The following is a 26,729-nucleotide window of genomic DNA, read 5'->3' on the forward strand; positions in this document are numbered from 1 at the left end:
CCCGGACCTCCGAGTGCGGGGAGTTACTTTATCGAAGACGGAAAAAATAAGCTCTGAGTATATGACGTCAAAACATTTACGACATATATCAAGTGCTGTGTGTGATGTGTTTGGCCAGACTAACATTTCTCTGTGTGACGTAACAGATGGATTTTGATTTTAGTCTTAAACCGGGACGATTCACCTCCACTGAACCAGGCAAATGGTTCCCCCCGGCGACGAGTGATGACGTGGCGTTTGGGCGGGTTTTCGTCAGTGTTGTGAAGCCGCGCGGACAGAAAAACAAAACAAAACGACGAAGCACAAACACATTGTTTAATGCGGAGGTAAAAGGCGGGTTCTCTGGAGCAGCGGGGAGATGAACTGGGAACAACTGGAGCTCAACCCAAGGATCAGGGCAGCGTTGAGGAGAGGTCAGAGAACCAGGCTTCATTCACATATAAACTTTTTGTTACGTCGCTTCTTGTCCATAAACATGATTTAACAGCAGGTCACACTGAGATCATGTCAGAGGTGTTGCTGTCTCATGATCTTTAGAGGATTCTGACTCCTGATGCTCCGATTATTTTGATCAGTATTGAGATCACAATTATTTAACACGATTACTCATTGACTTTGGTAACACCACGCACTTATTGAACTTTAAATATTGTTCAACGATAAAAAAAAAACAATTAATCAGAAAAAATAGATCAATAATAAAATAATGTATAATATATAAATGTATACAATTAAATGAACAAAAATTAATAAAAAATAAATTAGATCAAAATAAATAAGATCATCTATGTTGTAACATCAGTGTACTTCCACAATCTAATGAAAACTCCAAAACATATATTCAACATTTTGGTAAACTACATTCAACATATTCTACTAGACATTTGATCTGATTATTATTACCATGGTAACCACATGTTTCCATCTCTCTCTAGCCAAGATGAAGTCTGTCAGGGAGGTTTTATGTGTTTCTGGTCTGGACCTGCAGAGACTCACCGGCCTGTCCCGCTGTGACATCCAGCAGCTGCTCACCGCTACCGCCTCCTCCTACAGATCACACCCTCCAGTCCCAGGTCAGGGCAGGAGATGTGCATTCTGATTGGACGTGACAGCGTGATGTCAGAGTGAGTTAACCTGTGTGTTTGTTTTCAGCCCTCGTCCTCCATCGTGGGGAGTGTCTCAGGTTGGAGTCCGGCCTCAGACTCAGTGTGGGCTGTCCTTTACTGGATGAGCTGCTGAGGGGGGGTCTTCCTGTGGGGGGGGTCACTGAGCTCTCTGGCGAGAGCGGAGCGGGAAAGACTCAGCTGGCTCTGCAGCTCTGTCTATCTGTACAGTACCCCACACGATACAGAGGGCTGGACTCAGGTCAGTAAACACACCATCAGCTCCCCACACAGTAAAGCTTCATGCTGGCTGACGGGCTCAGTATGGAGTTTGGTTGGAGTTGTCTCTCTCAGATGAGGACTGTAGTGAACTTGACCACCATCTTAACTACCTGTTTGTATCTGGACTACATCTGGACTGGCTGCTCCTGATCCTGAACCCTTGTAAATCCTGTACTTGATTTTGATGAAGTGTAACTTTAACATGAGACTCAGGATCAGTGAACGAGCTATGATGAACTCTGTGTTTGTACAGGAGCAGTTTATATCTGCACCGAGGACTCGTTTCCCATCAGACGACTTCAGCAGCTGATCAGAGGACAGTCCTGTCTGCGCTCTGACATCCCACCATCCCTGATCAGCAGAACCCAGTTCAGTGATCGGGTCTACATTGAGCATGCTGCTGATCTGGTGAGTCTCTCCTACTGATCAGAGGCCGAGGCTGAGACCATTTCATACCTGTCACCTATCACCTGTCTGTGTCTCCTCAGGACTCTCTCCAGGTGTGTCTGTCCCAGCGTGTTCCCCTCCTGCTGGCTCGGGGTCTGGTCCGGCTCTTGGTCGTGGACTCAGTGGCGGCTCTGTTCAGGTCTGAGTTCCAGGCTGATGATTGGCTGGAGAGGAACAAACAGCTGCTCACCTTCTCCTCCACACTACACCACCTGAGCCAGGAGTTCAGCACACCTGTCCTCTGTATCAACCAGGTAACACACTCAACTATCCTCCCTCACCCTAAGCCTCTACTAGCTGGTTAGCAGCAGGTTGAAGTCAGTGTCTTAATCTTGGCACATTTCCATAACTAAACCTGACAGCGTCCGTCAGAGCGGCAGCCACAACCAAACACCATCTTTAATCTGATGGTTATCAGAGATCAATAATCAATAATGTGTGTGTGTTTCAGGTCACAGATGTCTTCAACAGAGCTGATCACAGTTTGGGGTAAAAACTGACTAATCTGTCACTCTGCTTCCTTCCTTCAGTCCTTTCTTCCTTCCTTCCTTCTTCTTCATCTTTATTTTGTTAAATCATTCATGGTGATCTGATGCTATTGATATATTTATTATTGATCTGATCCACACTGATTTGAAACAAATTAGAAACAAAGAGAAGTGGATCACTTTCATTGATTATAAATCTGTGACGTGATCAAATTTATTCTCTGTCTCAGACCTCTGTCCTCCAATGTGTCACCTGCTCTGGGGTTGGCCTGGGCCAATCAGGTGATGGTCCGGCTGATGATCAGGCGTCTCCAGGGGACCATTGCCCGTGGTGACCAGTGCAGCGCCCTCCGCAGGCTAGAGGTGGTGTTTGCGCCTCACCTGGCCCGAGATGGACAAGACGCCGCAGTCTGGAGTGAGGGGGTCCGAGGCGTCTCCAGCTCTGACTGATAAACTGTTTTAATTGAAAGAGCCATCCATTCAAATATATAAATAAAGATGTGTATGAAAACTGTGTGATATAAAGATTATAATGAATCACATAAGGTCGCAGTTTGCGTTTGAATCTACACGTGTGTGGACAGTAACTTAAAATGGCCGTTTCTCCAATGGAACTTCTGCATCATTCTTTTTCGCGTTTCTTCACAAACCATCATCATCATCACCATCATCATCATCATCACCACCATCACATACCTCTCCAAACCATTGTGACAGGACAGAGAAGCAGCTACAGCCAACGTCTCACTGCAGGACAGAGGTTCAGGAGATCCATCAGGCTGTAGGACACCTAAGCCAGACTAGACTAATTTATTATTATTATTATTTATTATCAACTATTATTATTATTACTAATGAGCTACTGGACACATGAATTTCCCCTAGGAGATAGATAAAGTATCTATCTACTCTATTCTACCATGATCTACTCTCTCCTGTTGCTTTTACTGATATTATATATCATAATATATTCACATAATATCATGACGTCAGGTCGCTGTCAGTGCGCCTGCGCAGTTTGCAGTAAAGACAGTAGAGTACTAGAGAAATTGGACGTTGCTTTGTTTCCTTCAAAAGAAAAGCGTTAAAGTGTTTGTACAGTTGTAATAAAACGAAGACAAAATAAAAGGTTTTTGTGTTTTTATCATTTATAATAACTCCACAGTTTAACAATAATCTTTAATCAGTTTAGGTTTATCAGAGAATGCTGTTAAGTTTAGCTCATCTTTATCTTTATGATTCTCTGTTACAATTAATTTCTCTGGTCCTGTTAGAAAAGTGTTTGTCACGTTACATGTGAGAATAAAACTCATTTAGTTATATTTGCTGTTTATTTACATGATGCTATTGCATTATTAAACCTTCGTGCAACTGATTCTTTTTTTACCTGTTATGATTCAAGTCTGTAACAATACATTAATTTATTAATCATTTTGTCTACGTTTCATAAAATGAAGTCCATCCCTCACTCCCTGATGAAGACCATTAGGCAGAAAGAGTGATTAGTCAGTGTCTGTCAGGAAACAAATTCATTAATGAACTAATTGATTAACTTAAAGTTTGTGTTGAACTGTGATGTGACCTTATGTGTTTTCATTCATCTTTATTGAAGTTTAATCATGTTACAGATACTTTTTTTTTTTTTAAATCTCGAACGTTGTACTGCAGCTGCGCAAATGGACTTTTATTTTGAAAAGAGTCAATAGGAAGTGATGTTTGCTGCGCTGACCAGGGCGTGAGCTTGATGTTGATGCGCAGCTCGTGAAGCTTCAGAGCAGAAAGACGTCTGATCAAAAGTCAAATATTGAAGATCGACAGAGGAAAGTGAAGGTCAGTGTGATAACATGTGATGACGTGTGTTTGTTTGTTTCCGGTTGTTTGTTGTTTACAGCAGCGGGCTGACGGGCTGCAGCTCAGCTGCTGTTTATCAGTAGATTATACCATCAGTATATCACCGATACTGAGCGATCAGATCGAAGTGATGGAGTCACTGCTGACGGCAGCAGCGAACTGATCAATAGATAATATTTCCTATTGATCAGGACTGATCAGGAATGCTGTCCAAACAGGAAAAAAAATCATTTCAAATTAAAAGCCCACGCACGCACACATTCAGACACAATAGTTAAAAACTAAAACTAATCATAGAAAATAAATAAAGCAGACCTGAGTGACGTCATTAGATAACAGAGGGCCTTGCCCGTGCTCTGAGCTGATGGCTGATATTATTGATCAGTAACAGCTGCTTTAGCTCTGATGGATCCAGCTCAGTCATGAACCTGGTTCTGGGACTGGAGATGTTTCTGGTTGCGGTCTACTCCCCCAGTTTCTTGTAAATGTGACAGATCAGTTTTTTTTCCCCTCTCCTCCACCAGAGGGCACTGTGACCATGAATCTCTCCGCCCCCCTCCCATTGGTCCTCCTCCTCTTCCTGAGTCCAGCCTCCTCTCAGACCGTCAACCCCTCTGTGGAGGATTTGACCAATAGGAACTCAGACTTCGCCACCCGGTTGTATCGAGTGGTCGCTAGTCGGACTGACGAGAACGTCTTCCTGTCTCCGTTCACGCTGTCCGCCGGACTGATGGCGCTGCTGACTGCCAGCAACGGGCCGACCCAGGACCAGCTGCTTCAAGGACTTACCCTGACTGGACTGGACCCACAAACTCTACCAGGTAGCATCTGAGATCAGGGTTCAGAGGTGGACTTCAGACACTGTTTTAGTTTTAGACTTTGAGGTTTGAATCTTTCTCTGCTGTTCTCAGATTTGTTTCAGACTCTAAGGACCATCGTCCTGCAGAGGGGCGGGAACCTGCAGCAGGGCGTGGCCATCCTCCCCGCCCAGGGCTTCCAGTTGTCCCCCTCCTACCTGGACCTGGTTCAGACAAAATTTGGGGGACATGCTGAGAATCTGGTCTACACAGCACCACAGGAAGCCGTTGACAACATCAACCGCTGGGTCCAGCAGCAGACCAGTGATCAGGTCCGGGAGCTGGTGACCAACCTGGACCCCCAGACCCAGCTGCTGCTTGCCACTGCTGCTTCATACCAGAGTATGTATCACCTGCTTCCTGTCAGGGGGCGGAGTTACCGGTGATGGGGCAGGTTGTGTATAATCATTTGTTTATATAGAAAACTGCATCACATTCCTTCAAATGATCCAGTTTCTGCTGACGTTTAGAGCATGGATGAAATGACATGGGTCTGACTGTGTGAGACTACAGTAACGTTAGCTAGCTAACATTTACTGCCAACATGCTAACACTGTTAGCTATGGCTAACAGTAGCATTAGCACTGATGTTACTTACCATGAACAAATCAACGAATCAGATCAGAATCAAATCAGATCTCAATCCAGTTGAACCATGGGAGATGTTGGTTAGACAGCGCTCTGCATCATCATCATCATCATCACATGAGGGAATGTGGTGATCCTCCAGTAAGTCCAGAGACCTGGATCTGGAGGATCTGTATGATGGTGTTTGTTTTGTCACTTGTCTTTTATCTAATGAGCCCCCCTCAACCTTCTGCACCAGTTCCGCCTCTGTCCCTGTTAGAGAGCTTGTGGTCGATGGTTCAGTCTTCTAACTCATCTCTGTTATTTGATATAAATAATATCTGTCTGTCTTCATAAATAAAGTTCTTTTTGTCTTTCAGCTCAGTTCACTCCGTACTTTAACGCATCCCTCTCTCAGGACGAGCGTTTCTACGTGGACAAGTATCACGTCGTCATGGTTACCATGATGTTTAGGGCCGATAAGTACTTCCTCGCATACGACCGCTTGGTGAAGGTCGGCGTGTTGAAGCTGCCGATGACGGACGGAGCAGCGATGTTAGTGGTGCTGCCTGATGAAGACGTGGACATCAACACAGTCGAAGACGAAATAACAGCCGAGAAGATTCAGGCCTGGATCAAACAGCTGAAGAAGACGTGAGACACCCCCCCGTCCTTTAGTCTTTCTTTACCCCCACATCAACATAAATGACAGAGTCGTATGCAAACTGTTTGATATTAACATGAATAGATGGATGTCCTATTTATTACATATTATTATTGTTATACAATAGAAATAAAGTCTTCTGGGACCTACTACATCTGAATAGTTTCTTTCGTCCTCACCCTCAGAGATAAAACTTGTTTTATTTTATTAACAGGAAGTTGGAGGTGCAGCTCCCTCGCTTCATGTTGGAGCGTTCCTATTCTCTGAAGGACGTCCTGCAGACTCTTGACATCACTCAGGTGTTTCAGGACGACGCTGACACCACCAACATGGGTGGGGCTAAAGGACCCAGACTCACAGAGGTGAGTTTTGTCTGCAGTCTGTGTCTGCTTTAATGTTTGAGGATGAGTCTGAACTAGGATCTAGTTTGATCAGATTTTTATGTATTTTATTGTGAAAAGCTTTGTCCCTAAACTTTATTTATTTATGTTATTTACCTGTTTGTTTAACTGTTTCCAGGTTTTCCACAAATCCATCGTCTCAGTTGACGAGCGCAGTGATAACATCCCTGAAGGGGGCGGAGTCAGTGTGTTCTCTGCTCTTCCTCCTCGACTGACCATCAACAGACCCTTCATCTTCATCATCTACCAGCCGACCACTGGCAACCTGCTGTTCATCGGCCGAGTGGTTGACCCCACCAAGAAATAATAACAGCTAGGTTACCTGAGAGGTTGCTTAGCCACGTCCACCTGAGTAAACACCTATCAAACTTTACGTTAACAGTTTAAAAAGAGGATGTAGCAGGTGTACAATGTTCTAATGTTATTCTACTGTCAGTAGACTCTTGTCTCGGTCTGTAGTGTTTACCGTGTTTTCCAGCCTGAGGGTCCGGACTCCCCGAGGGGTCGCAAGATCAATCTGAACGGCCCTGACTTTGATTTGATTTTTTCACTTACCTGGTTCATGACCAAACAACATGTAATGACATTCCCATCAGCCTCAGCTGGACGCTGTGTTTACTGCTAATTAGCATAGTAAACATACCTGCTAAACATCAGCTGATGTTAGTATGTAGTTCAATGTCAAGAATAAACTTAAAGATAAAAAATCAATATCTGGTTGTTGTCATGTGACCAGTGATGAGATCACACGCTGACGCTGCTTCGTTTTCAACGTTGATTGTAATGTTCCCTTCACCCTCTCACTGAGGATCTGTGATTTATGTTTGATGCAGAGTCATCCAGTGACTGAACGCAGCACACTGCCCTGTACAGGGAGGAGGAGTCAAACAGAGTATTAATCTGTGTGACATCTGCGCCACAGCCCTGAACTTAAAGTCACCATGTTGGAGTAACTACAACCTGAGACTAGTCCTCCCTGTAGTAACCTGGTAGTAAACAGTGTTGATGAGTCCTGGATGACTGACCGGTGTGGTGACATCCCATCCGCCTCAGCTGGACTGTGTTTACAGCTAATCAGCATGTTAGCATTTTAGCATGACAGCAACTATCATACCATACCACATGTTCTATTCATAGTTGATGACTGTTATTAACCACCTGTACAACATTAAATATTTAAAAACATTCTCCTGTAGCGTTTTGTGGCTCATGTGTTCACCAACATCACTAATGATGTCATCAAACCTCACTGTGACATCAGAGCACTGCACCAGTTCCTGTTAAGCTGATCTGAATCATCTGCAGGAATGACGGACTCCAGAACCAATCGATCGTTCAATGACTGCATTCTAGTATATTTCTGTCGGATGCAATCATGACCTGCTGTGATGTCATGCTGACATCAGTAGCCTTAACCTCATGGCATCAGCACAGCTGCAGGGTTAGGTACTCAGCTCAGTGCATGCTGGAAAAAACCTGGCTGTGACTGATTTGAGAGCTGATTGGTTCAGTCTTATTAAAAACTCTTCAATGAATGTATTAGAGAATCAGTTAACAGGATCATCACATCTGTAGAGATGTTTCAGCCTGACAGTTGGACAGACTCAAGGACACTGAAGAGACTGTTGGATCTCTGGTGGTGAGCAGGGGCAGGTTACCGTGGAGACTCTGTGATGATGACTAGATGATCAGACGTTATTAGACCTGGTCTAACAGAATGTAACACCTTCCCTGTAATGTCAGCAATCATCCAACCAGTCACACATTAGCAGTTGAAACCACCGACCAATAAGAACACAGACACAGTTTAAATGTGTGGAATTTACTGAACCAATCAGGTGACAGGATGCGATTATTAGAATACACAGTGTTCAGTAGATACAAATAGAGGTTAGGCTCTACTGTCTCTGTTTGTCACTGTCAGGCAGAGATGATGTCCTGTTGCATTCTGGGTAATGTCCTGAAAGTGCTCCCTGACTGCTGATTGGCTAATGGCCTGTTGGAGGTATGCTGACATCATCATCTTCAGTCTCGACCCGACTGGACACTGAAAGAGTTCGACTTCCTGTTTCTGTTGGGGAAAAAAAACAGCACATTAATAATTTAAAACTGTAAACACAAAGTTCAATCTCCAGAAACTTAAAGATAATCAGAGTCTAAACCAAGGTAAAACTCAGAAACACAGCTCAATGAAATCTGGGCTGAACCATTACAGATCTAAAACAGCATGAGAGTTAAGTCAAGGTAAGCTAGCAATACACCAGGGTCGGGACTAAACCAGGGGTCGACAACCTTTCATGTCCAACAGGCACACAAAAGAAAATATCTGGAGCCCTTTAAGGTATTGGTCTAAATGAACATGTTTTATAAGTCGTCTGTTGTGGCTGGTTATGCTCATTTGGCACTTTAACACTTGTTACATTAATGAAATTATAGAACTACAAGAAATAAACAGTTGGCAAACTACCTTTACTCTGGTCCTTCTTCACCGTCACATGTTATCTTGTTTATTAACTTCAGAATAAACATTAAGCAGAGGTGGTGAACACAAACACACCTGCCAACACACTATTAAAGTTTTGCTCTGACACTTCTTTCTTTGGATTTTGAATCCACATCTATCTGAGGAAAACACCCAGACACCAGCGCTGTGATGTAGCATGACTAGTATCTAACGAAGTTCTAAAACCTTTTTTTAATTTGTTGTACAGGCTACATGTTTTCATAATTGGGTACGGATGACTTCAGGACAATGATAACAAGATGTAAGAAGTGTGACAAAGCTAGGGAGCCAGGAGGAAGGACTAAAGAGCGATGGGTAACCGACCCCTGGACTAAACTAAGATCCAGAATAAACCAGAATAAAGTCAGAGCTCAACAATAAGAAGAAAATCAGGGCTAAAGTAGGAACAAAGACGGAAGAAAAATGAGTACTAACAAGACATAAACAAAGGTTTAGAGAGGGCTACACCTGGGCCAAGTCAGCCATGAAGCAGGGATAGGGATATATAAATAGGGATATTCCAGGGTTTGAATAGGCTAAACCAGGACCAAGCTAGCTAATCAGATCAGGTTAAAGCTCAGGTTAAATCAGGGTCAAAACTGGATTAAACAAGTGGAATCTAAGGCTAAAACCAGGTGAACAGTGGGGCTAAAACAAAACCGGGATTAAGACAGCCCAAATTTAAACATGAATTAAGTCTGGGATATACATGCTCTGGATATAAGGGTCTGAGTCAGTGTAAATAACAAGATTATATGGGATTAGACCAGGGCTAAAACCAGGTTACCTCAGATGACCCTGTCTTGAGGGGAGGGGCACACAGACATGTAATTGGTTCAGTAAGAGAGAACCTGGTTTGGAACCTTGTCTAAAGAGTTTTTGGGTGATAAACTGTAAAAAAAAACAAAAAAAAAAACATGTGGAACCATCAATTGAAAGAGTTCTACCACCAGAATGTGAATGTTTTAGCTAGAACTCACATCGACAGCTTTCTGGACTGGCTCTCCTTGACTCCGCATCCCCGGTCCATTGTTTTACTGCGCTGGTCCAAGGTACTGCTCCTATGATCTCTCTGATCCAAAGTACTGGTCCTATGGTCTCTCTGGTCCACAGTACTGATTCTATGGTCTCTCTGGTCCAAGGTACTGGTTCTATGGTCTCTCTGGTCAATGGTACTGGTCCTATGGTCCAAGGTACTACTTCTGTGGTCTCTCTGGTCCAAGGTATTGGTCCTGTGGTCCATTGCAGCAGTTCTATGGTCCACCATATTGTTCCTGTGGTCCATGTTACTGGTTCTATGGTCCAGTGTGCCAGTTCTATGGTCTCTCTGCTCTATGGAACTGGCCCTGTGGTCCATGGAACTAGTTCTGTGGTCCAGCGTACTAGCCCTGTCCAGGAGGCTGGTGGTGTTGCTGCGGATCAGGACTGGCATGGAGGAGGTGGACTGAGTTGCCATGGTGAAGTGGACAGTCCTTAGGGAGTCATCTATAAAACACCAGAAGTGATGTAAGAATAATGACCATGAATCATCCTGACTGTGTCCTGCAGTCCTAACAACTGATCCTAATCAGGGTTAATGATATGGTGTGTGTAAAGATGTGGTACCTTTGCTCTGAATCATGGAGGACTTCCCAGATCCAGATGTACCACTCAGCTCCTTAACCTTCCTGAATCACAGAACCAGAAAACAGAACATTTAGAACCTTGAACCTTGTTCCAGTCCACATTTAAAAACCAACAGATAAAACTCTACAGTGACTTTAAGCACAAGTAACCCCACCCACCAGTGATGTCAGAGGTCAGAGTGCACTGACCATACCCTGAGTCCAGGTCTACCTCACTGCACCAAGTGAAAACTAGATGTCCACCAGAGATTGTAATGTCCTTTTTCCTGGGTTGTGATTCCTACGCCTCTTTCTGACCCATACGTTCAGACTGGTGTTATTACAGGTGTGATCGACCAAAACTGGACTTTTATTGATTGTTCCTGTACAGGGGTCAAGAGGTTAGTCCCCAAAGACATCTCACAGTGCCCGATCTGGGAGAAGGTACAAGTCAACAAGATCAGGGCAAGACAGAAGAGGGACAAGATGTCTGACTTTGACAAAGTCATGAAGACCACAACGGCAAAGAACAACATCATCATCAAGCAGGAAGTGAAGGAGCTCCAGAAAGAGGCAACAAAGAAAATACAGTTTCTGTTCAACTGTTAAAGAAAAGTTCTCCCTGGACGATCCTGATCAGATGTTGAACCATGTCTGCTGACCCCTTTCAATATGAAGGAGCAGTGGTTCTCCTCCTGGATCTGAGTGCAGACCCCTTGCCATGGGCAATCATGGATCCACCATGTCATTCTTTCAGTCTTAACCCAGAGACCAGGACCACAGCTGAGGACTGAAACAGAGATCCACTTCAGGATCAGCTCCCTCTGAACCACAACAGTCCAGTACAATGCTGATCTATCTCATGGTCCATTTACCCCCAAGAAAGACCCTAAGAAAGTTAAACTGAAAGTGAAGGAGTTCTGGTGGGTCTTACACAGGTCTATCTGAGTTGGCGGTTTTAGATGTTGTTGGCTGACTGCTGAGGGATCGACTCCGTGACAGTTTAGCCTTCCTCATCTCCTTACCTGTAAGAAGAAGACACATCATCATTATTTTCGGATACACCTCCATGTTCTTAACACTGTTTACATGAGCCTGAAAACATCCACCACAGTCCGGTATGTACCAATCTCCGGGACTGTAAAGATAATTAGAACTCATCATAAACCATCCACCAAACTAATGCTGGCGATAAAAATCTGTACATCTACCATCATTAATGACAAGTGCGTTGAGAAGACGTCTGTCAAGACTAAAAAACAAGATTGTGTTGGAAGTTCAAAGATAAAACATTTTATCAGTCGTCATATTTCTGTCTTACCAGAGGACAAGGCGGCTCCAGATGAGGACACGGACATGGATTTGGTTGCAGAGAGAATGGTCTTGCTTTCCCTTCCTGTCAAAGAGAGATGGTTCACAGACGGGACTAAAGACCAAACAGAGTCAGCTCTTCCCCCTCTGACTCATTCAAAAGTAAAAGGACAGTTGTGCTCACGTTTTCTCTCTGTATGTTTTTCAGAGTTGAGTTTCCCTTCGCTCTGCTGTCGCTCCAGCTGTTCCTGACGACAGAGGAAATGTCATTACAACATAACAGGAAGTGATTTAGACGGTAGACAAGCTGTCAGGTTCAGACTCACCATCTCCAGCAGCAGAGTCTCCTCCTTCTCCTTTTTCTGGTCCAGTAAATCCCTCTCCTGCCTCTTATGAAACTGACAACAAGAGACCAGAGACCAGATGTAGAGCGGAACAGAAACAAAACATTCAGCTGTTATTTATTCTACAGTCCAGGTCTTAAAAACAGGCTTCTTACAGGTTCTGTGAGGTCCAGTTTGTCCAGTTCCAACACTGTCTGGAAAACATGATGAACACAGTGAATCATCTACACCTATCAAGGCTAACAAGCAAACTCTGGTCTCTGTGGATTGGATTCATCTCAAGTCTACAGAATCGTCTGACAGAGGTCTGGATTGGTCACAGGTAGTATGGATGTTACCTTGCGAATGGTTGCCACCACGTCCTTGTCTTTCTCTCTGCATAAAAGTTTCTGGACACAGAAGTCGAGTTGCTGCAGCAGTTGTTTATCAGCTGGCAGACGGAGCGACGAACGTAACCTGGGCAACAACTGGCACAGCTTGTACCTGACAGATAGACATGTGAACAGGCAGACCAGTGTGTCACATTTGATGTCAGAAAGACAGATTTGACCTGCCTCATTGGACAGAGTTCTGACAGAACTACCTAACGTTGGCGACGGGGTCGTGGACCAGCTCCAGTGCCGGACTCAGGAAGTGTTTGTTGAAGTATTTTCTGGAGAAAATCTCAGAGGCCATTTCACAAACATCAAGGAACCTCAGACGGTTCCAGTAGCTCCGACCCTGGGCCAGATCTGAGGATCAGAGACAGACCAACATGAACGCAAAGCTTCTAATGTGTCCTCACAATTTGCTCAACATTTGTCAAATCACAGTCATTTATGATCTTTACAGAGGTTGTGATAGATTTTTAAGAAAAAAATAGCTTTTTTAAAACAAATTACTGAGGTGACGTACTCAAAGCACCTGAGACTACAGGACCATGGTGTTCTGACCTTGGATCAGTCGCTCCATCATCTCCTGGCGCTGCTCCTGTTTGCGATTGTAGCGGAGGAATATGCAAAACGTCCGAGCTGCCTCCTTCTGCACAGGCAACACCTTCTGCAAACACAGTAACCAGAGGGGATTACTTGTCTGTTCAGCTGTTTACCTGTTGAATTATGTCACGTCTTGTGGCATCTAGTAGTACTGACATTGGTGGTGAGGATGATGAAGATGCGAGGGGAGAAGCTCTGGTGCAGCAGTTCTCCAGGCAGCAGTCTGGCCAGGCAGCTGTAACGCTGCAGCAGTTTTTCATGCAGCCGCCAACGCAGAGAAGAACCAACCTTCTGCTCTGCCAACAACAGGGCCGTCAGCAGTTCTGGGAACTGATGAGGAGAAAATGGGGACCACCGGAGAACGTGGAAGAACAGAGGAACCAGGGTTATAGAAAAAAACAGGAAAAGAAAGAAAAACCCAGGCTGAACTTAGAACTAGTTTAAAGTCAGAGGTTTGTTTTCCTACCTTGTTGTCCAGCGTCAGGTTCTCTCCTCTGGACAGAACTGCCTCCAGAGTTTCTTCCAGGTGATTCATCAGTGCATCCAGCACCTCAACAACAACAGCAGAGGCTTCAGTACAGATAACACAAACATTTGAATTGAAGAAACTACATGTTCTGAAGAAAATGTAGGTGTGTTTGGTCTGGGCCGTTGTTAAATGTTTGGCACACTGTGTGGTAACATTTGCACAAACATGATTTATCTGCTTCATAGCTACAACTCAGTCCAAAGACAAAAACTAGACCTCACATAAATACAACAACACACATGGAAACAACTTCGACACGGCGATGTTGTGATGACAAACACACACTCATTGCTGTGACTTCAGTGAAGAGTTTCTAAAGAAACATGCTAACAATGTGGACTGAGCGGGGGCTCTCACCTCCAGAGCGTCGTCCTGCAGTAGGACCAAAAGCTCTTTGTGGACCACCTGGACGTTTGAACCGAGCAGCTTCACCACCTGACAGTTGGGGTGGGCCAACAGAAAGAGGGGAAACAGTTTTACAAACTATTAGCAGAAGAAACTTTCAAACACTGAACACTTCCTTCTTTCATCTCTTATCTCTTGGCTTTTGTAACCATGCAGAACCCAAGGCAGGTGATGTTCATGATCGCTCAACTGGTACTGGTCATCAGTGTCCTAACTTCCTTCCTGCTCCTCAGAGGATGAACCCTTTAGATTTAAACCACTCCATGATCTATTCAGTAGTGCCACCCTCGGACAAACTTCACTACTGTTCACACTCACAACAGATGAAACATCATGATGTTATTTGTTCATGAAGACAAGGAGAAGTTCAGGTGTGTGCAACATGAGGTGATGTGGACAAGGCCAATGATTTCAACCTGTTCTACAGCAGGTTTGACACTGTTCTCTCTCCCACTGCTTCAGCTGCAGCTTCTCCTATGGTATCTTCTCCACAACCTGACACTGCAGCTGCACCTCCCTCCACACTGGGGTCAAGTCTCCTGTCCTTTACAGTGGAGGAGGTGAGGGTGGAGCTCAAGAGGATACGTCCTGGAAAGGCAACAGGCCTGTACAGCCCAGCTGGCTGAGCCTCTCCAGAGGATCTTTAACTTAAGCCTTCAAACCGGGAGGATCCTGGTCCTGTGGAAAACATCATGTCTTGTTCCAATACATAAAGTAGCACGACCAGCTGAGATAAATGACTACAGAACGGTGGCCTTCACATCACACATCATGAAGCCACCTTCTGAGGACACAGGTTGAACAGCACTAGTACCTCTACAGTTCACCTACAAAAGAACATATTGGAGTGGATGGTGCCGTCCTTTACATGCTCCACTAGGCCCATTCTTACTTGGATGAGCCAGGTAGTTACATGAGGATTATGTTCTTTGATTTCTCAGGTGCATTTAACACCATTCAACCCCCCACTCTTAAAGACAAGCTGGATGGGATAGGGGTGGAGCCCTGCTTCACATCCTGGATTGTGGATTACCTGACAAGACGACCAAAGTACGTCAGGCTGGGTAACTGTGTCTCAGAGACAGTGATGAGCAGCACCGGGGCTCCAAAGGGAACTGTTCTGGCTCCGTTCATGTTCACCCTGTATACGGCCGACTTTAAATACAACTCTGAATCCTGCCACATCCAGAAATACTCAGATGACACAACTATTGTGGCGCGTATGAGGAACGGGCAGGAAGAGGAGTACAGGGCACTGACGATGACCTATAGTGAATGGAGCAAGAAGAACTGCCTCCTTCTGAACACCTCCAAGATCAAGGAGATGGTCATGGCCTTTCGGAGGTCTAGGCCCACCCTTCAGCCAGTCAACATTTGAGGGAAGGACATTGAGGTGGTGCACACTTATAAATACCTAGGTATGCGCCTGGACAGTAAACTGGACTGGTCCCTGAACACGGATGCCATCTACCTGAAGGGGCGGAGCCGGCTCTTTTTCCTCAGGAGGCTCAGGTCCTTTGACGTCTGCAGTGAAATGCTGCATGTTTTATCAGTCAGTGGTGGCCAGTGTAACTCTTTAATGCTGCAGTCTGCTGGGGCAGCAGAATGTCAGACATGAACACAAGGAGACTGGACAAGCTGGTCAAAAAGGCTGGGTCTGTGCTGCAGGAGTCTGGACTCACTCAGGACTGTTGTGGAGAGACACATGCAATGTAAAATCGAGGCCATCTTGGAAAATACCAACATCCTCTCCACAACATTCTGGTAGGACAGAGAAGCAGCTACAACTGCAGCAAACATCTAATCTCACTGCGCTGCAGAACAGAGGTTCAGGAGATCTTTTGTTCCCACTGCCATCAGGCTATACAACGCCTCAGCCAAAGGAAGTGGATTAATCCAATTATTATTGTTTATTTATTATCAACTGTTATTATTATTATTATTATTATCATCAACAATGAGCTAATGGACACATGAATAAATAAAGTATCTATCTATCTATCTATCTATCTATCTATCTATCTATCTATCTATCTATCTATCTATCTATCTATCTATCTATCTATCTATCTATCTATCTATCTATTCTGACCTGGTGGAAACTGGCTGCAGCACTTCGTCGAACACTGACTTCTGGGTCACAACAAAGACTGGAGAACGATGGGTAGAGCTCTGACAGGAAGTGGGTGGAGTCAGCAAACATCACCATGGCCTGCAGAGAGAAAGTAAAGAGTGATATCTACCATCTGAAAGACTGAAGGTTGAACTGAAGTCTGAAGCTCTACTGAGTGTGTGGGGAATTTACCGGTAGGTTGTAGCAGCAGTTGCAGCGGATCAACTTAGACTCGTTGTTGATGTCAATCTGGTTTCCTTCAGTCTGTAGACCGGCTACACACAGCACCTTAAACCTCTGCAGCAACCGGCCCCTCTGCTCATCTGACAGAGACCCTGAAACACAATGACTCCTCAGAAACATCACGACTCTTCAGTCCTTAAGTCCCCATACTGTCACTCCACAGCTTAACCACACTTTCAGATCCTGTTCCTGAAAACCACAAACTAAATCTGTGACAGGAACAAACCTGATGGAGTCCAACACCTGCCACAAGATGTTGGACTGAATGTTGGAAACACAGACCCTCTTGTTCTCAGGGGAAAAATCCAACACAACAGGGTGCTTTTCACCCTGGGCAAGAGTTGGTGATTGCACAGACTTGAGCCCAACTACATTTAGTTGGTATTGCCTCATTTTCAACTTCAACTCTGGCTCCATTCCCACCAGAGAAGTGACGATTCCCACCCCTAGGACTAGTTTACTAAGTTTGTGGTTAGCACACTAGGGCCAGTGGTGTTGCTTGGCAACTTGACCCTTACATCCAGCCTTCCAGGTAGTGGACCTGCAGGGCAGTTGCCCCATGTCACCCCTTCAGCTGATCAGATCAGGCCCAGGAAAGGCCCATGGTCTGCCTATTCCAGGCAAGGTAACTCTTTCCTGAAGTCACTGTTCATAGTTGGTCTCACTAAATTTGTCCTCTCATCTGGGACCAGTTTGCCTTGGGTGATCCTACAAGAAACTTACCCCTCCCCCCAGCATTACCAATTTATGAACAAAATTTTATTTCACCACCTCCGTCTCATATCTGCCAGCCTTCACTGAACTTCATATGGTGGATACTCTGGACTTATTCCACGTAAGCTTCAGCAGTCTCTACTGTGTGATGTCAGTGTTGAGTCTCACCTGTCAGTCCACTGCAGAGCCTCCCAAACTGGAACGACAAAGACGCCACGACAGCTTCATCCGCCTGCGATGATGCCTCGCACACTGACATCACCAGAGGAACCACTACATGGAGTCTGTCATCTGAAAGAGGAGGGGGCTTTAATCATGGTGTTTGTGGAGAGGAGGGGGACCAAGGAAATTTGAATTGAGGGCAACTGGACTTGGTTGTAGCTACTTGAAGACATTTTCACCTCTCATCCAAAAGGCTGATGTCACTTATGTTGTGACATCAATGGCCCTCATAACGACCCTACAGAGTTGAAATACCTGGGTCTCCTCACCGGTCAGCCACAACTGAAGAAGCCTCTTGAATGAGGTGAAATGTCTTTAAGTATCTACAACCAAGTCCAGTTGCCTTTGATTTAACTTGTCTCAGATAACCATGACCTGGATGACTGAGAATCTTCATAAAGAGTAAGGGGCTGTAAATGTGGTGTTTCTGAAAAGGAGGGGGCTTTAAACTTTGCAGACAGTTTCTCAGCTCCACCTGTTGTAACCTAATGACTCACCACTGTCAATCATCTCCATCAGGTTGATGATGGTGTCAAAGGCAGCGAGGCGGACGCTGCTCTCCTCATCTCCAGCGAGCTCCACAAGTTCAGGAAGCAGCTCCATCCTGGTGTCGTCCACCCTGAAGGACAGACAGGAGACACACTGTCTCACCTCAGCAGGGCGTTTGCTTGGTGTTTGTGTTTGGCGTTTAGTTGGTATTGTCAGGTTTTGTAGTTATAAGGGACCCAAATGCAGACCATCCAAGAGTAGGTGACACCAGCCAGGAACAAAAAAACAGAAAATCCAAGAACAAAAGAAAACACCAGAGAACAACAAACGGGAACACTGAAGCGAAACAGGACTACAACTCAGGAGAACAGGACAAACTGACAAAAACAAAGTGGAGCACAGAGACTAAATAGACACAAGGGAGGCAAGGGTAATTGAACACAGATGAAACACATTAGGACTGTCATCAAACTGGAGGGAAACAGGACAAAGACAGGAAGTAAAAACAACAAGAGACACACAAAGAAAGCTACTTCAAAATAAAACATGAAATGACAATGACCAAACTAATTTGAAAAGTCCAAACACAAAGAGTCCTTAAGGCTGGTGGATGTTTGGTTGGTGATTGGTTGGTGTTTGCTTGGTGTATGGTGAGGTTTACCCAGTCGCTCTGGCAATGCTCTCCAGCTGACGGCACATACAGGCTCGGACCTCAAACTCAACATCCTGACATAAAGACCGAGCCAATGGCAGCAGCTCCATCCTCACTCTGATATACAGAGAACACACATGTCAGTGTCACACCAGGTGTAGCAACATCAACACACACCATCAGATTTCATCATCTGATCAATAATCAATTAGAAAGCTCACATGTGGGAATCAAACTTGCAGGCCACTTTTCCCAAAATGCGACAGCTGGCCAGACGAGCCTGAAGAGAGTGAGACAGCTGAGACTGATACAGGAGAGGGTTCAGCACCTGCAGAGACAGACAGGTACAGAGTAAGACAGGTACAGACAGAGACAGGTAAAGAGAAACACAGGTACAGAGAGATAGACGTGTACAGAGAGAATCAGGTACAGAGTGAGACAGGTAGAGATCCCTGATCCTTGTACCTCCTGTTTGATGGTTTCCTTGGGTAAAGCATTGATGGCCGACAGCAGAGTCTCCAACCAGGCGTTGCTCACAACTGACAACAACAAACACATCATCGTCAATGTCATCATCATCGTCATTGTCAATGTCATCATCATCGTCATCGTCATTGTCAATGCCATTGTCATCGTGATCGTCAATGCCATTGTCATCGTCAATGTCATTGTCATCGTGATCGTCAATGCCATTGTCATCGTCATTGTCAATGCCATTGTCATCGTGATCGTCAATGCCATTGTCATCGTCATCGTCAATGCCATTGTCATCGTGATCGTCAACTTCATCGTCATTGTTAACGTCATCGTCATCATCAACTTCATCGTCATCGTCGTTGTCAAAGTCAACATCGACGTCAATACCAGAAACACCTGATCAGTCTTAACATGAGCTGGTCTCTGAAACTGGGTCCTCAGAAGATTTCACTTGAACTGAACTGGTCTAGTCTGGACCTCCACAGGTCCACATTTTGGTGGTTTTTGGTGATTCAAAATGTCTCCAGGTTAAACTAAGTAACTACAGGCCACAGACCAGTCTGGTGTTCCACCTGTGATGGTGGACGCTCAGGTAACTTCAGGTAATCTGAACTGGTAATCCAGTGTTTTAACAGATCAGGTCCAGTTTACCACAGCTGGATTTCAAACCCATTCTAAACTGTAGCTCATAATCATGATCTCAGTGGTTCAGGTGTGTTACCTGTGTCTCTGTGGTTCAGGTGCAGTAGGACTGTCTTCAGGATGGAGTACGTGTGGGTGTGGATCAGGATGATGTCGTCCTGTAGGATAGTTAGAAACGATGCTGCTGCTGCCAGCTGGATTTCAGCTCCGCATCCGTTCAGGGCCTCCTAAGTCACACAGACAGGACAGGTTATACCTGTGAGACACACCTGTAATTTCCCAGAATGACTGTCCTCATCCTGCCTTCGTCTACCTGCACACACACATACAGTCTGACTGTTACATACCCGGACTTTTGGTACGACCCGACGAAAAGTCTCAGCTGGATTCTGGCGAACGAGACTCGGAAGGTTACTTATGACGCTTGCTCTCTGCACCTCCTGACCCACACTGACGAGGAGAGGAAATACAAAAACATGAAGGAAAACACAGAGGAACTCTGAGGGACTATAAGGCCGCCTCCACACAACTACGTTTTCATTTTTAAAAAAGCATCTCTTTTGCTATGTTTTCACCTCCCGTCACACGACTTCTGAGTTTTCGAGCCACATAAACTGAGACTTTTGGAAACGCTGCTGGACCTGTTTTATTTAGAAAACTCTGGGGTTGTATTTTATTTTGAAAACTCTTTGAAGACCTTTGTAAACAATGAGGTCACAGCCATGGTCTCTCCTGATTGGCTCTCATCAGCCTGGACTACCAGTGGTGAATATAACATGATAATGAATGACAGTGTTACTGACCTTACTGTTGAGGAAGAATATACACAATCTTCAGTGTATTCAGTGTAGACTTGCTGACAACTACGAACAACTCTATAACCCTACTGAGTTGGCCCCTTGATCCTTTCATCAAGTAGAACACCCCTTCTTCCCTCTTACATCACCAACGCTTCATTGTCTTAACAACATCTTACCTGTGCATATGTTGATTCAGTCTAGGGGCCCCGCCTGCCCTAACCATGCATATGCTGATTCAGTCTAGGGACCCTTCCTGCCTTACCTGTGGATATGCCGATCCAGCCTAAGAGGCACTCCTACCCCCTTGATAACTTGAACCTAAGTGCTACACTACAAGACCTCTTGATAAACATTACCTTTTGTTTCTAACCTCCTTTCCTGTCTGACCAAATGTCTGTAACCCCAGGTATATGCAAATACAGTTGTCCATCCCTTTGTCTTCATCTGTATAACTGTCCCCCTGCCCTACACTCTGGGTCAGTCTACTGCCTCAGACCCGCTCTGTGTCAGTTGGCTCACCGTATCCTGGGATACCAATAAACTTACTTCACTACAGCAAACTTGAAACTAAGGACTTGAGTGAATTTTCTTCAACACTGTCTTTGCTAGCAGCTGCTGTTCACTTACATTCTCTGTTTTAATGCTACAACTGTCTCTGCTGTTCCTCTTTCAGAGGAGACAATCTACTTCCTGTTTACACCTGCTCGCACATGCTCAGTGTAGGTGACTGCTCAGGTATGTGTGTTTTCAGGTGTGATAGTCTGGATGGAGATCTTTTTCATTTTAAAATGAAAACATAGTCGTGACGACGTAGCCTTAATAAATCTTAGAACCTGAATCTGAATCAGTAGAGTCCAGAACCCTCCATACAAACAGTCTGTGTAGGTCTCCTGTGGTTTCTGTCCAGCTGTTGTTTATATATTTGAGTTTAAGCTCTGTTTTCAGAAACATTTACAACATCAGTTACAGAGCTCAGATCCTGATTGATCCTCCACAGTCCAGTACCCCTGAGTCCTGCAGGTTTCAGCTGTGTTTCAAGTTTCAGTCCAGACATTGAATGAGTTCAGTGAACTAGTTCAGATCCTCAGGGATCAGACTACAGGATGATTACCTTCACTGTTCAATTAGCTTCAGAGTTTACTGGGTCATGGGGAAGGAGGACAGGTGGAGGACTGGACTGCTTCTTTCTTCTTTCTTTCTACCTGAGGCCTCTTTTTATTTATTGAGGATTCTTCTTGGATCTGAACTGACTGAGGGTTTCCTGACTAACAACCCGAAACTAGTTTCAACACAGTCTGAGGTCAAACAGAAAACTAAAAGAAAAACAATCACAAAAGCACTGAAGAGTGTGACATCACACAGCACTGACATGTCCACAGGTTACGCAGTGTAGACGTGTTTCTCAATGACCCACAGCTCTCACCTGAGCAGGTAGACAGCTCTCTCAATGTCATTCAGGTCTTCATCCACAGTCAGCTGATCAATCTCCTCGGCCGTCTGACAGGAAACAACAAACAACTCCAAAAACTCAGTGTTGTGTTTTTTAAAGGCACTTATTTTATTTAAAGGTCTGTTAGTTATTATGTGAAAGTCATAATAATAGCAACCTCTGTATCGTTAATTTATCAGAAATTAATGCCTGACATTTTTTGCATTTGTACATTTAATTTAGTTCTGTACTTACAGATTATATACAGAAGATTTTAAACAATAACACAGCAGCAAGCATCTGTTCTGTATGTAAAGATACAGTGGACTAATGGTGTCCAGAGCAGAGAACGAAGCCACACCCCTTCTGTGTGTTATGTCAGATGTCAGTGATGTGAGTTTCTCTGTACTTAGTAGCTGGGATGGCGGCGTGTGCGTGTTAGTGCCATATGTGTACATGTAAGTGCATGTACGTGTGCATGTTAGTGCATGTGAGTCACTCCTGTGAAACCATTGGCCCTCCCTACGTTCGTAAACACACAGGCTCCGCCCACAGGTGTGATGTCAAAGTGCAGTACACAGCGTTCAGGTGACACTGACCATCCAGAATTTCCTCCACTGAAGAGGAAACCATGTTTTCATCTAAAAGGTCTGTCCAACATGTACCTACTGTCCAACAACATGTAGCTACTGTCCAACATGTACCTACTGTCCAACAACATGTAGCTACTGTCCAACATGTACCTACTGTCCAACATGTACCTACTGTCCAACAACATGTAGCTACTGTCCAACCTGTACCTACTGTCCAACATGTATCTACTGTCCAACATGTACCTACTGTCCAACAACATGTAGCTACTGTCCAACATGTACCTACTGTCCAACAACATGTATCTACTGTCCAACATGTACCTACTGTCCAACAACATGTATCTATTGTCCAACATGTACCTACTGTCCAACATGTATCTACTGTCCAACATGTACCTACTGTCCAACATGTACCTACTGTCCAACATGTACCTACTGTCCAACAACATGTGTCTACTGTCCAACATGTACCTACTGTCCAACAACATGTGACTACTGTCCAACAACATGTACCTACTGTCCAACAACATGTAGCTACTGTCCAACATGTACCTACTGTCCAACAACATGTACCTACTGTCCAACATGTACCTACTGTCCAACAACATGTGTCTACTGTCCAACATGTACCTACTGTCCAACAACATGTGACTACTGTCCAACAACATGTATCTACTGTCCAACATGTACCTACTGTCCAACAACATGCAGCTACTGTCCAACATGTACCTACTGTCCAACATGTACCTACTGTCCAACAACATGTAGCTACTGCCCAACATGTACCTACTGTCCAACAACATGTATCTACTGTCCAACATGTACCTACTGTCCAACAACATGTAGCTACTGTCCAACATGTACCTACTGTCCAACATGTACCTACTGTCCAACAACATGTACGCTACTGTCCAACATGTACCTACTGTCCAACATGTACCTACTGTCCAAAAACATGTATCTACTGTCCAACAACATGTATCTACTGTCCAACATGTACCTACTGTCCAACATGTACCTACTGTCCAACAACATGTGTCTACTGTCCAACATGTACCTACTGTCCAACAACATGTGTCTACTGTCCAACAACATGTATCTACTGTCCAACATGTACCTACTGTCCAACAACATGTGTCTACTGTCCAACAACATGTATCTACTGTCCAACAACATGTGTCTACTGTCCAACAACATGTGTCTACTGTCCAACAACATGTATCTACTGTCCAACATGTACCTACTGTCCAACAACATGTACCTACTGTCCAACATGTATGTATTGTCCAACATGTATCTACTGTCCAACAACATATATCTACTGTCCAACATGTATCTATTGTCCAACATGTATCTACTGTCCAATAACATGTATGTACTGTCCAACAACATGTATCTACCGTCCAACATGTATCTACTGTCCAACAACATGTATCTATTGTCCAACAACATGTATCTACTGTCCAACATGTATCTACTGTCCAACCACATGTATCTATTGTCCCAACATGTATCTACTGTCCAACAACATGTATTTACTGTCCAACAACATGTATCTACTGTCCAACATGTATCTATTGTCCAACATGTATCTACTGTCCAACAACATGTATCTATTGTCCAACGTGTATCTACTGTCCAACAACATGTATCTATTGTCCAACAACATGTATCTATTGTCCAACATGTACCTACTGTCCAAAAACATGTATCTACTGTTGAACAACATGTATCTATTGTCCAAAAACATGTATCTACTGTCCAACATGTATCTACTGCCCATCATTTATCTACTGTCCATCATCTACTGTTCTGGTCTCTGCTGTCCTAGTTTCTGGTTTCTACTGTCTTGGTGTCTGGCTTGTACTGTTCTGGTGTCTGGTTTATATTGTTCTGCTCTCTGCTGTCCTGGTCTTTAATCTCTGCTGTCCTGGTTTCTACTGTCCTGGGGTCTGTACATTTGCCGGAGTTGTAGACAAAATAGAAAATGATTCACCTGCAGCTGTTTTAATCTGCACCAAATGTTTCTGGTTTAAATATTATTTGGTCAAATATTGATTGAACAACTACTGATTGATCAAATATTCATTGATCAAATATTGATTGGTCAAATACTGATTGGTCAAGCAAATTGTTCAATCTTTGCTGCTTTTCTTCAAACATGATGTTAAACTGAGTCTTTGGGTTTTGGACATTTTTTTAAACTATTTTCTGGCATTTAGGGTTTTGATGGACCAACTGATCCATCTACTGATCAAAAAACTGACCATTAGCCAAAAGTCTTGTTAGTGTGTGTTCTTATAGACCTACAGTACTTATCGTCTCTTCTGTTACTTACAGTCCACTTCTTCCTACTCACATGTGGATGCTGATGTAACGGTTAGAGAATAATGTTAGTGTTTACGGTGACGAGATCCTGACAGACACAAGAGACTGTCCACCTGTCTGTCTGTCCACCTGTCTCACTGCAGACAGACAGACAGACAGGTGGACAGACAGACAGAAACTGCGTCATGCTGCGCACATAGCGGGTCTCCCCTCTGCTTCCTACATGGAGGCTGCTGATCTTCCTCTCACTGACTCATACAACATGTCACATTATCACCTCAATCATCATCATCCTCATCACTTCACGTCTCACACATGTCAAACTGTTCAACACATGACCCACTCAATGTCTCCCCACGTCAGTCTTCAGACCATCAGAGGCTGAGGTGTAAAAATACCTTGAGACTCCTGCGGATCGGCCTCTCGATGAAGGCGAGCTCCTGCAGCTCCTCCAGCTGTCCATACAGCAGGCTGGACTGGTTCACACTCATTCTGCTGGAGAACATCTGTTCACTGGAAATTACCCAGTCTGGTACTGGTGGTTAGTGGGAGAGCAGGCGGCGGAGCTCAGTACCAACCATCCCTGATGAGAGAACGAGGCGGCAGGGGGGGGGCAGTGTCACTAACCGTTTCCTAGGAGATCCCTGCTCTATCAGTCCGGGGGGTGGGGGGTGGTTGGGGGCGTCAGGCCAGACTCCGTTCAGAATTCTAATATTATAACGCGTCTTGGCTCATCTGCAGATGAAGTGATCTGTCAGAGGTTAGAAACGCACTTCCCAGCTCAGCAGCGTCTGTGTGTGTGCTCGGCGCTCAGCCAGTCCTCCAAGCTGCGGTTATTCCAGAAAAACCTCCACTTTTCCGAGGAACATCTGTTGAATAGAACATCCCAGTTCAGCATCAGATCCCATAGCTGAACGCTTTCCAAACCAATCCACGCTCCTATGCAGAGGAAACGTCAAGCCAGACTCCGTTAGAAAATTAATGATTTAACGTTTATTTCCACGCGAGTTAACCCACAACGTGAAAAGTTTAAAACCGAAGAGCAGCAGACATAAAAAACATCACCTTTCATTCCGGCGGGTCTTCACAACACCAGGCAGCACAGACTCCATTCAAATCTTTTACAGTTTCTGCCTCCTCTGTGCGGAGAGAACGTCACGCCGGACTCCGTCCAAAATTCGTATTACAGAATGTATTTACTAATTATTAAGAGTAAGAATGTGGGAGACCTCGAATATCAGATATGTCAGAAATCGACATGATCTCCTCTTCAGTTCGGCGTACAGCCAACTCACCAAAAATCATTTACTGGGATAAAATCCTGACTTCTACACCCAGCCGGTCTTTCCTCTGCGGTACGAACGTCACGCCGAACTGCGTTGAAATGTTAGCGCTATAATGCGTCTGTGATCATTTGTAAAGCGATAAAACCTTTTTTTTTAAATGAGATTTTAGAAACCGGCACGACCCGTTTCGGCCTACACTGTGTTTATCTCAATACAACGTCGATCCACCTGAACACAGCTCCGTCTGTCTCCCACACTGAAGGCGGAACCGAGCGAGTCCAACATCATTAAAGTTGAGAGTTCACGTCAGACCTTAAAGAGCGTTTTACCGCATCTGACCATTTCATCTGGTGGATTGTAAATCAGTTCAACTGTCCCAAAACTGAATGGAGATTTGAGAGGCAGCAGTTT

General features: G+C 44.6%; 3 protein-coding genes across 4 annotated transcripts; 2 read left to right on the plus strand and 1 right to left on the minus strand.

Annotated features, from left to right (window-relative positions):
* Nucleotides 1-237: 237 nt before the first annotated feature.
* Nucleotides 238-2,889, plus strand: xrcc3 (X-ray repair complementing 3). The gene is made up of 7 exons (XM_023395312.2): nucleotides 238-413; nucleotides 936-1,073; nucleotides 1,153-1,365; nucleotides 1,639-1,793; nucleotides 1,874-2,086; nucleotides 2,284-2,321; nucleotides 2,551-2,889. Exons 1-7 carry the CDS (start codon nucleotides 359-361, stop codon nucleotides 2,768-2,770), a joined length of 1,032 nt encoding a protein of 343 aa, XP_023251080.1. The 5' UTR covers nucleotides 238-358; the 3' UTR covers nucleotides 2,771-2,889.
* A 1,132-nt stretch (nucleotides 2,890-4,021) lies between these two features.
* On the plus strand, nucleotides 4,022-7,845 carry serpina10a (serpin peptidase inhibitor, clade A (alpha-1 antiproteinase, antitrypsin), member 10a). Its single transcript, XM_023395325.2, has 6 exons — nucleotides 4,022-4,150; nucleotides 4,696-4,992; nucleotides 5,083-5,370; nucleotides 5,976-6,249; nucleotides 6,474-6,621; nucleotides 6,779-7,845. Exons 2-6 carry the CDS (start codon nucleotides 4,710-4,712, stop codon nucleotides 6,965-6,967), a joined length of 1,182 nt encoding a protein of 393 aa, XP_023251093.1. The 5' UTR covers nucleotides 4,022-4,150; nucleotides 4,696-4,709; the 3' UTR covers nucleotides 6,968-7,845.
* A 621-nt stretch (nucleotides 7,846-8,466) lies between these two features.
* ppp4r4 (protein phosphatase 4, regulatory subunit 4) lies at nucleotides 8,467-26,713 on the minus strand. 2 transcript variants are annotated; one of them, XM_023395319.2, is made up of 25 exons: nucleotides 25,431-26,713; nucleotides 22,106-22,179; nucleotides 20,230-20,332; nucleotides 19,962-20,109; nucleotides 19,229-19,302; nucleotides 18,985-19,091; nucleotides 18,773-18,880; nucleotides 18,120-18,241; nucleotides 17,569-17,691; nucleotides 16,636-16,778; nucleotides 16,423-16,542; nucleotides 14,283-14,360; nucleotides 13,863-13,946; nucleotides 13,553-13,726; nucleotides 13,355-13,460; nucleotides 13,006-13,153; nucleotides 12,761-12,905; nucleotides 12,578-12,616; nucleotides 12,405-12,476; nucleotides 12,263-12,320; nucleotides 12,089-12,163; nucleotides 11,702-11,792; nucleotides 10,769-10,830; nucleotides 10,144-10,648; nucleotides 8,467-8,731 (listed from the first exon to the last, which is right to left on the minus strand). In XM_023395319.2, the coding sequence occupies exons 1-25, from the start codon at nucleotides 25,536-25,538 to the stop codon at nucleotides 8,686-8,688; spliced, it is 2,913 nt and encodes a 970-aa protein (XP_023251087.1). In that variant the 5' UTR covers nucleotides 25,539-26,713; the 3' UTR covers nucleotides 8,467-8,685. The 2 variants fall into 2 exon arrangements, with proteins under 2 accessions (XP_023251087.1, XP_023251086.1); XM_023395318.2 differs by having other exon boundaries at nucleotides 12,263-12,326.
* Nucleotides 26,714-26,729: the final 16 nt, after the last annotated feature.

Source organism: Seriola lalandi, unplaced genomic scaffold (assembly GCF_002814215.2).
Source record: "Seriola lalandi dorsalis isolate HSWRI2012SDOR001 ecotype SW California unplaced genomic scaffold, Sedor1 jcf7180002054960, whole genome shotgun sequence".
NCBI lineage: Eukaryota > Metazoa > Chordata > Actinopteri > Carangiformes > Carangidae > Seriola > Seriola lalandi.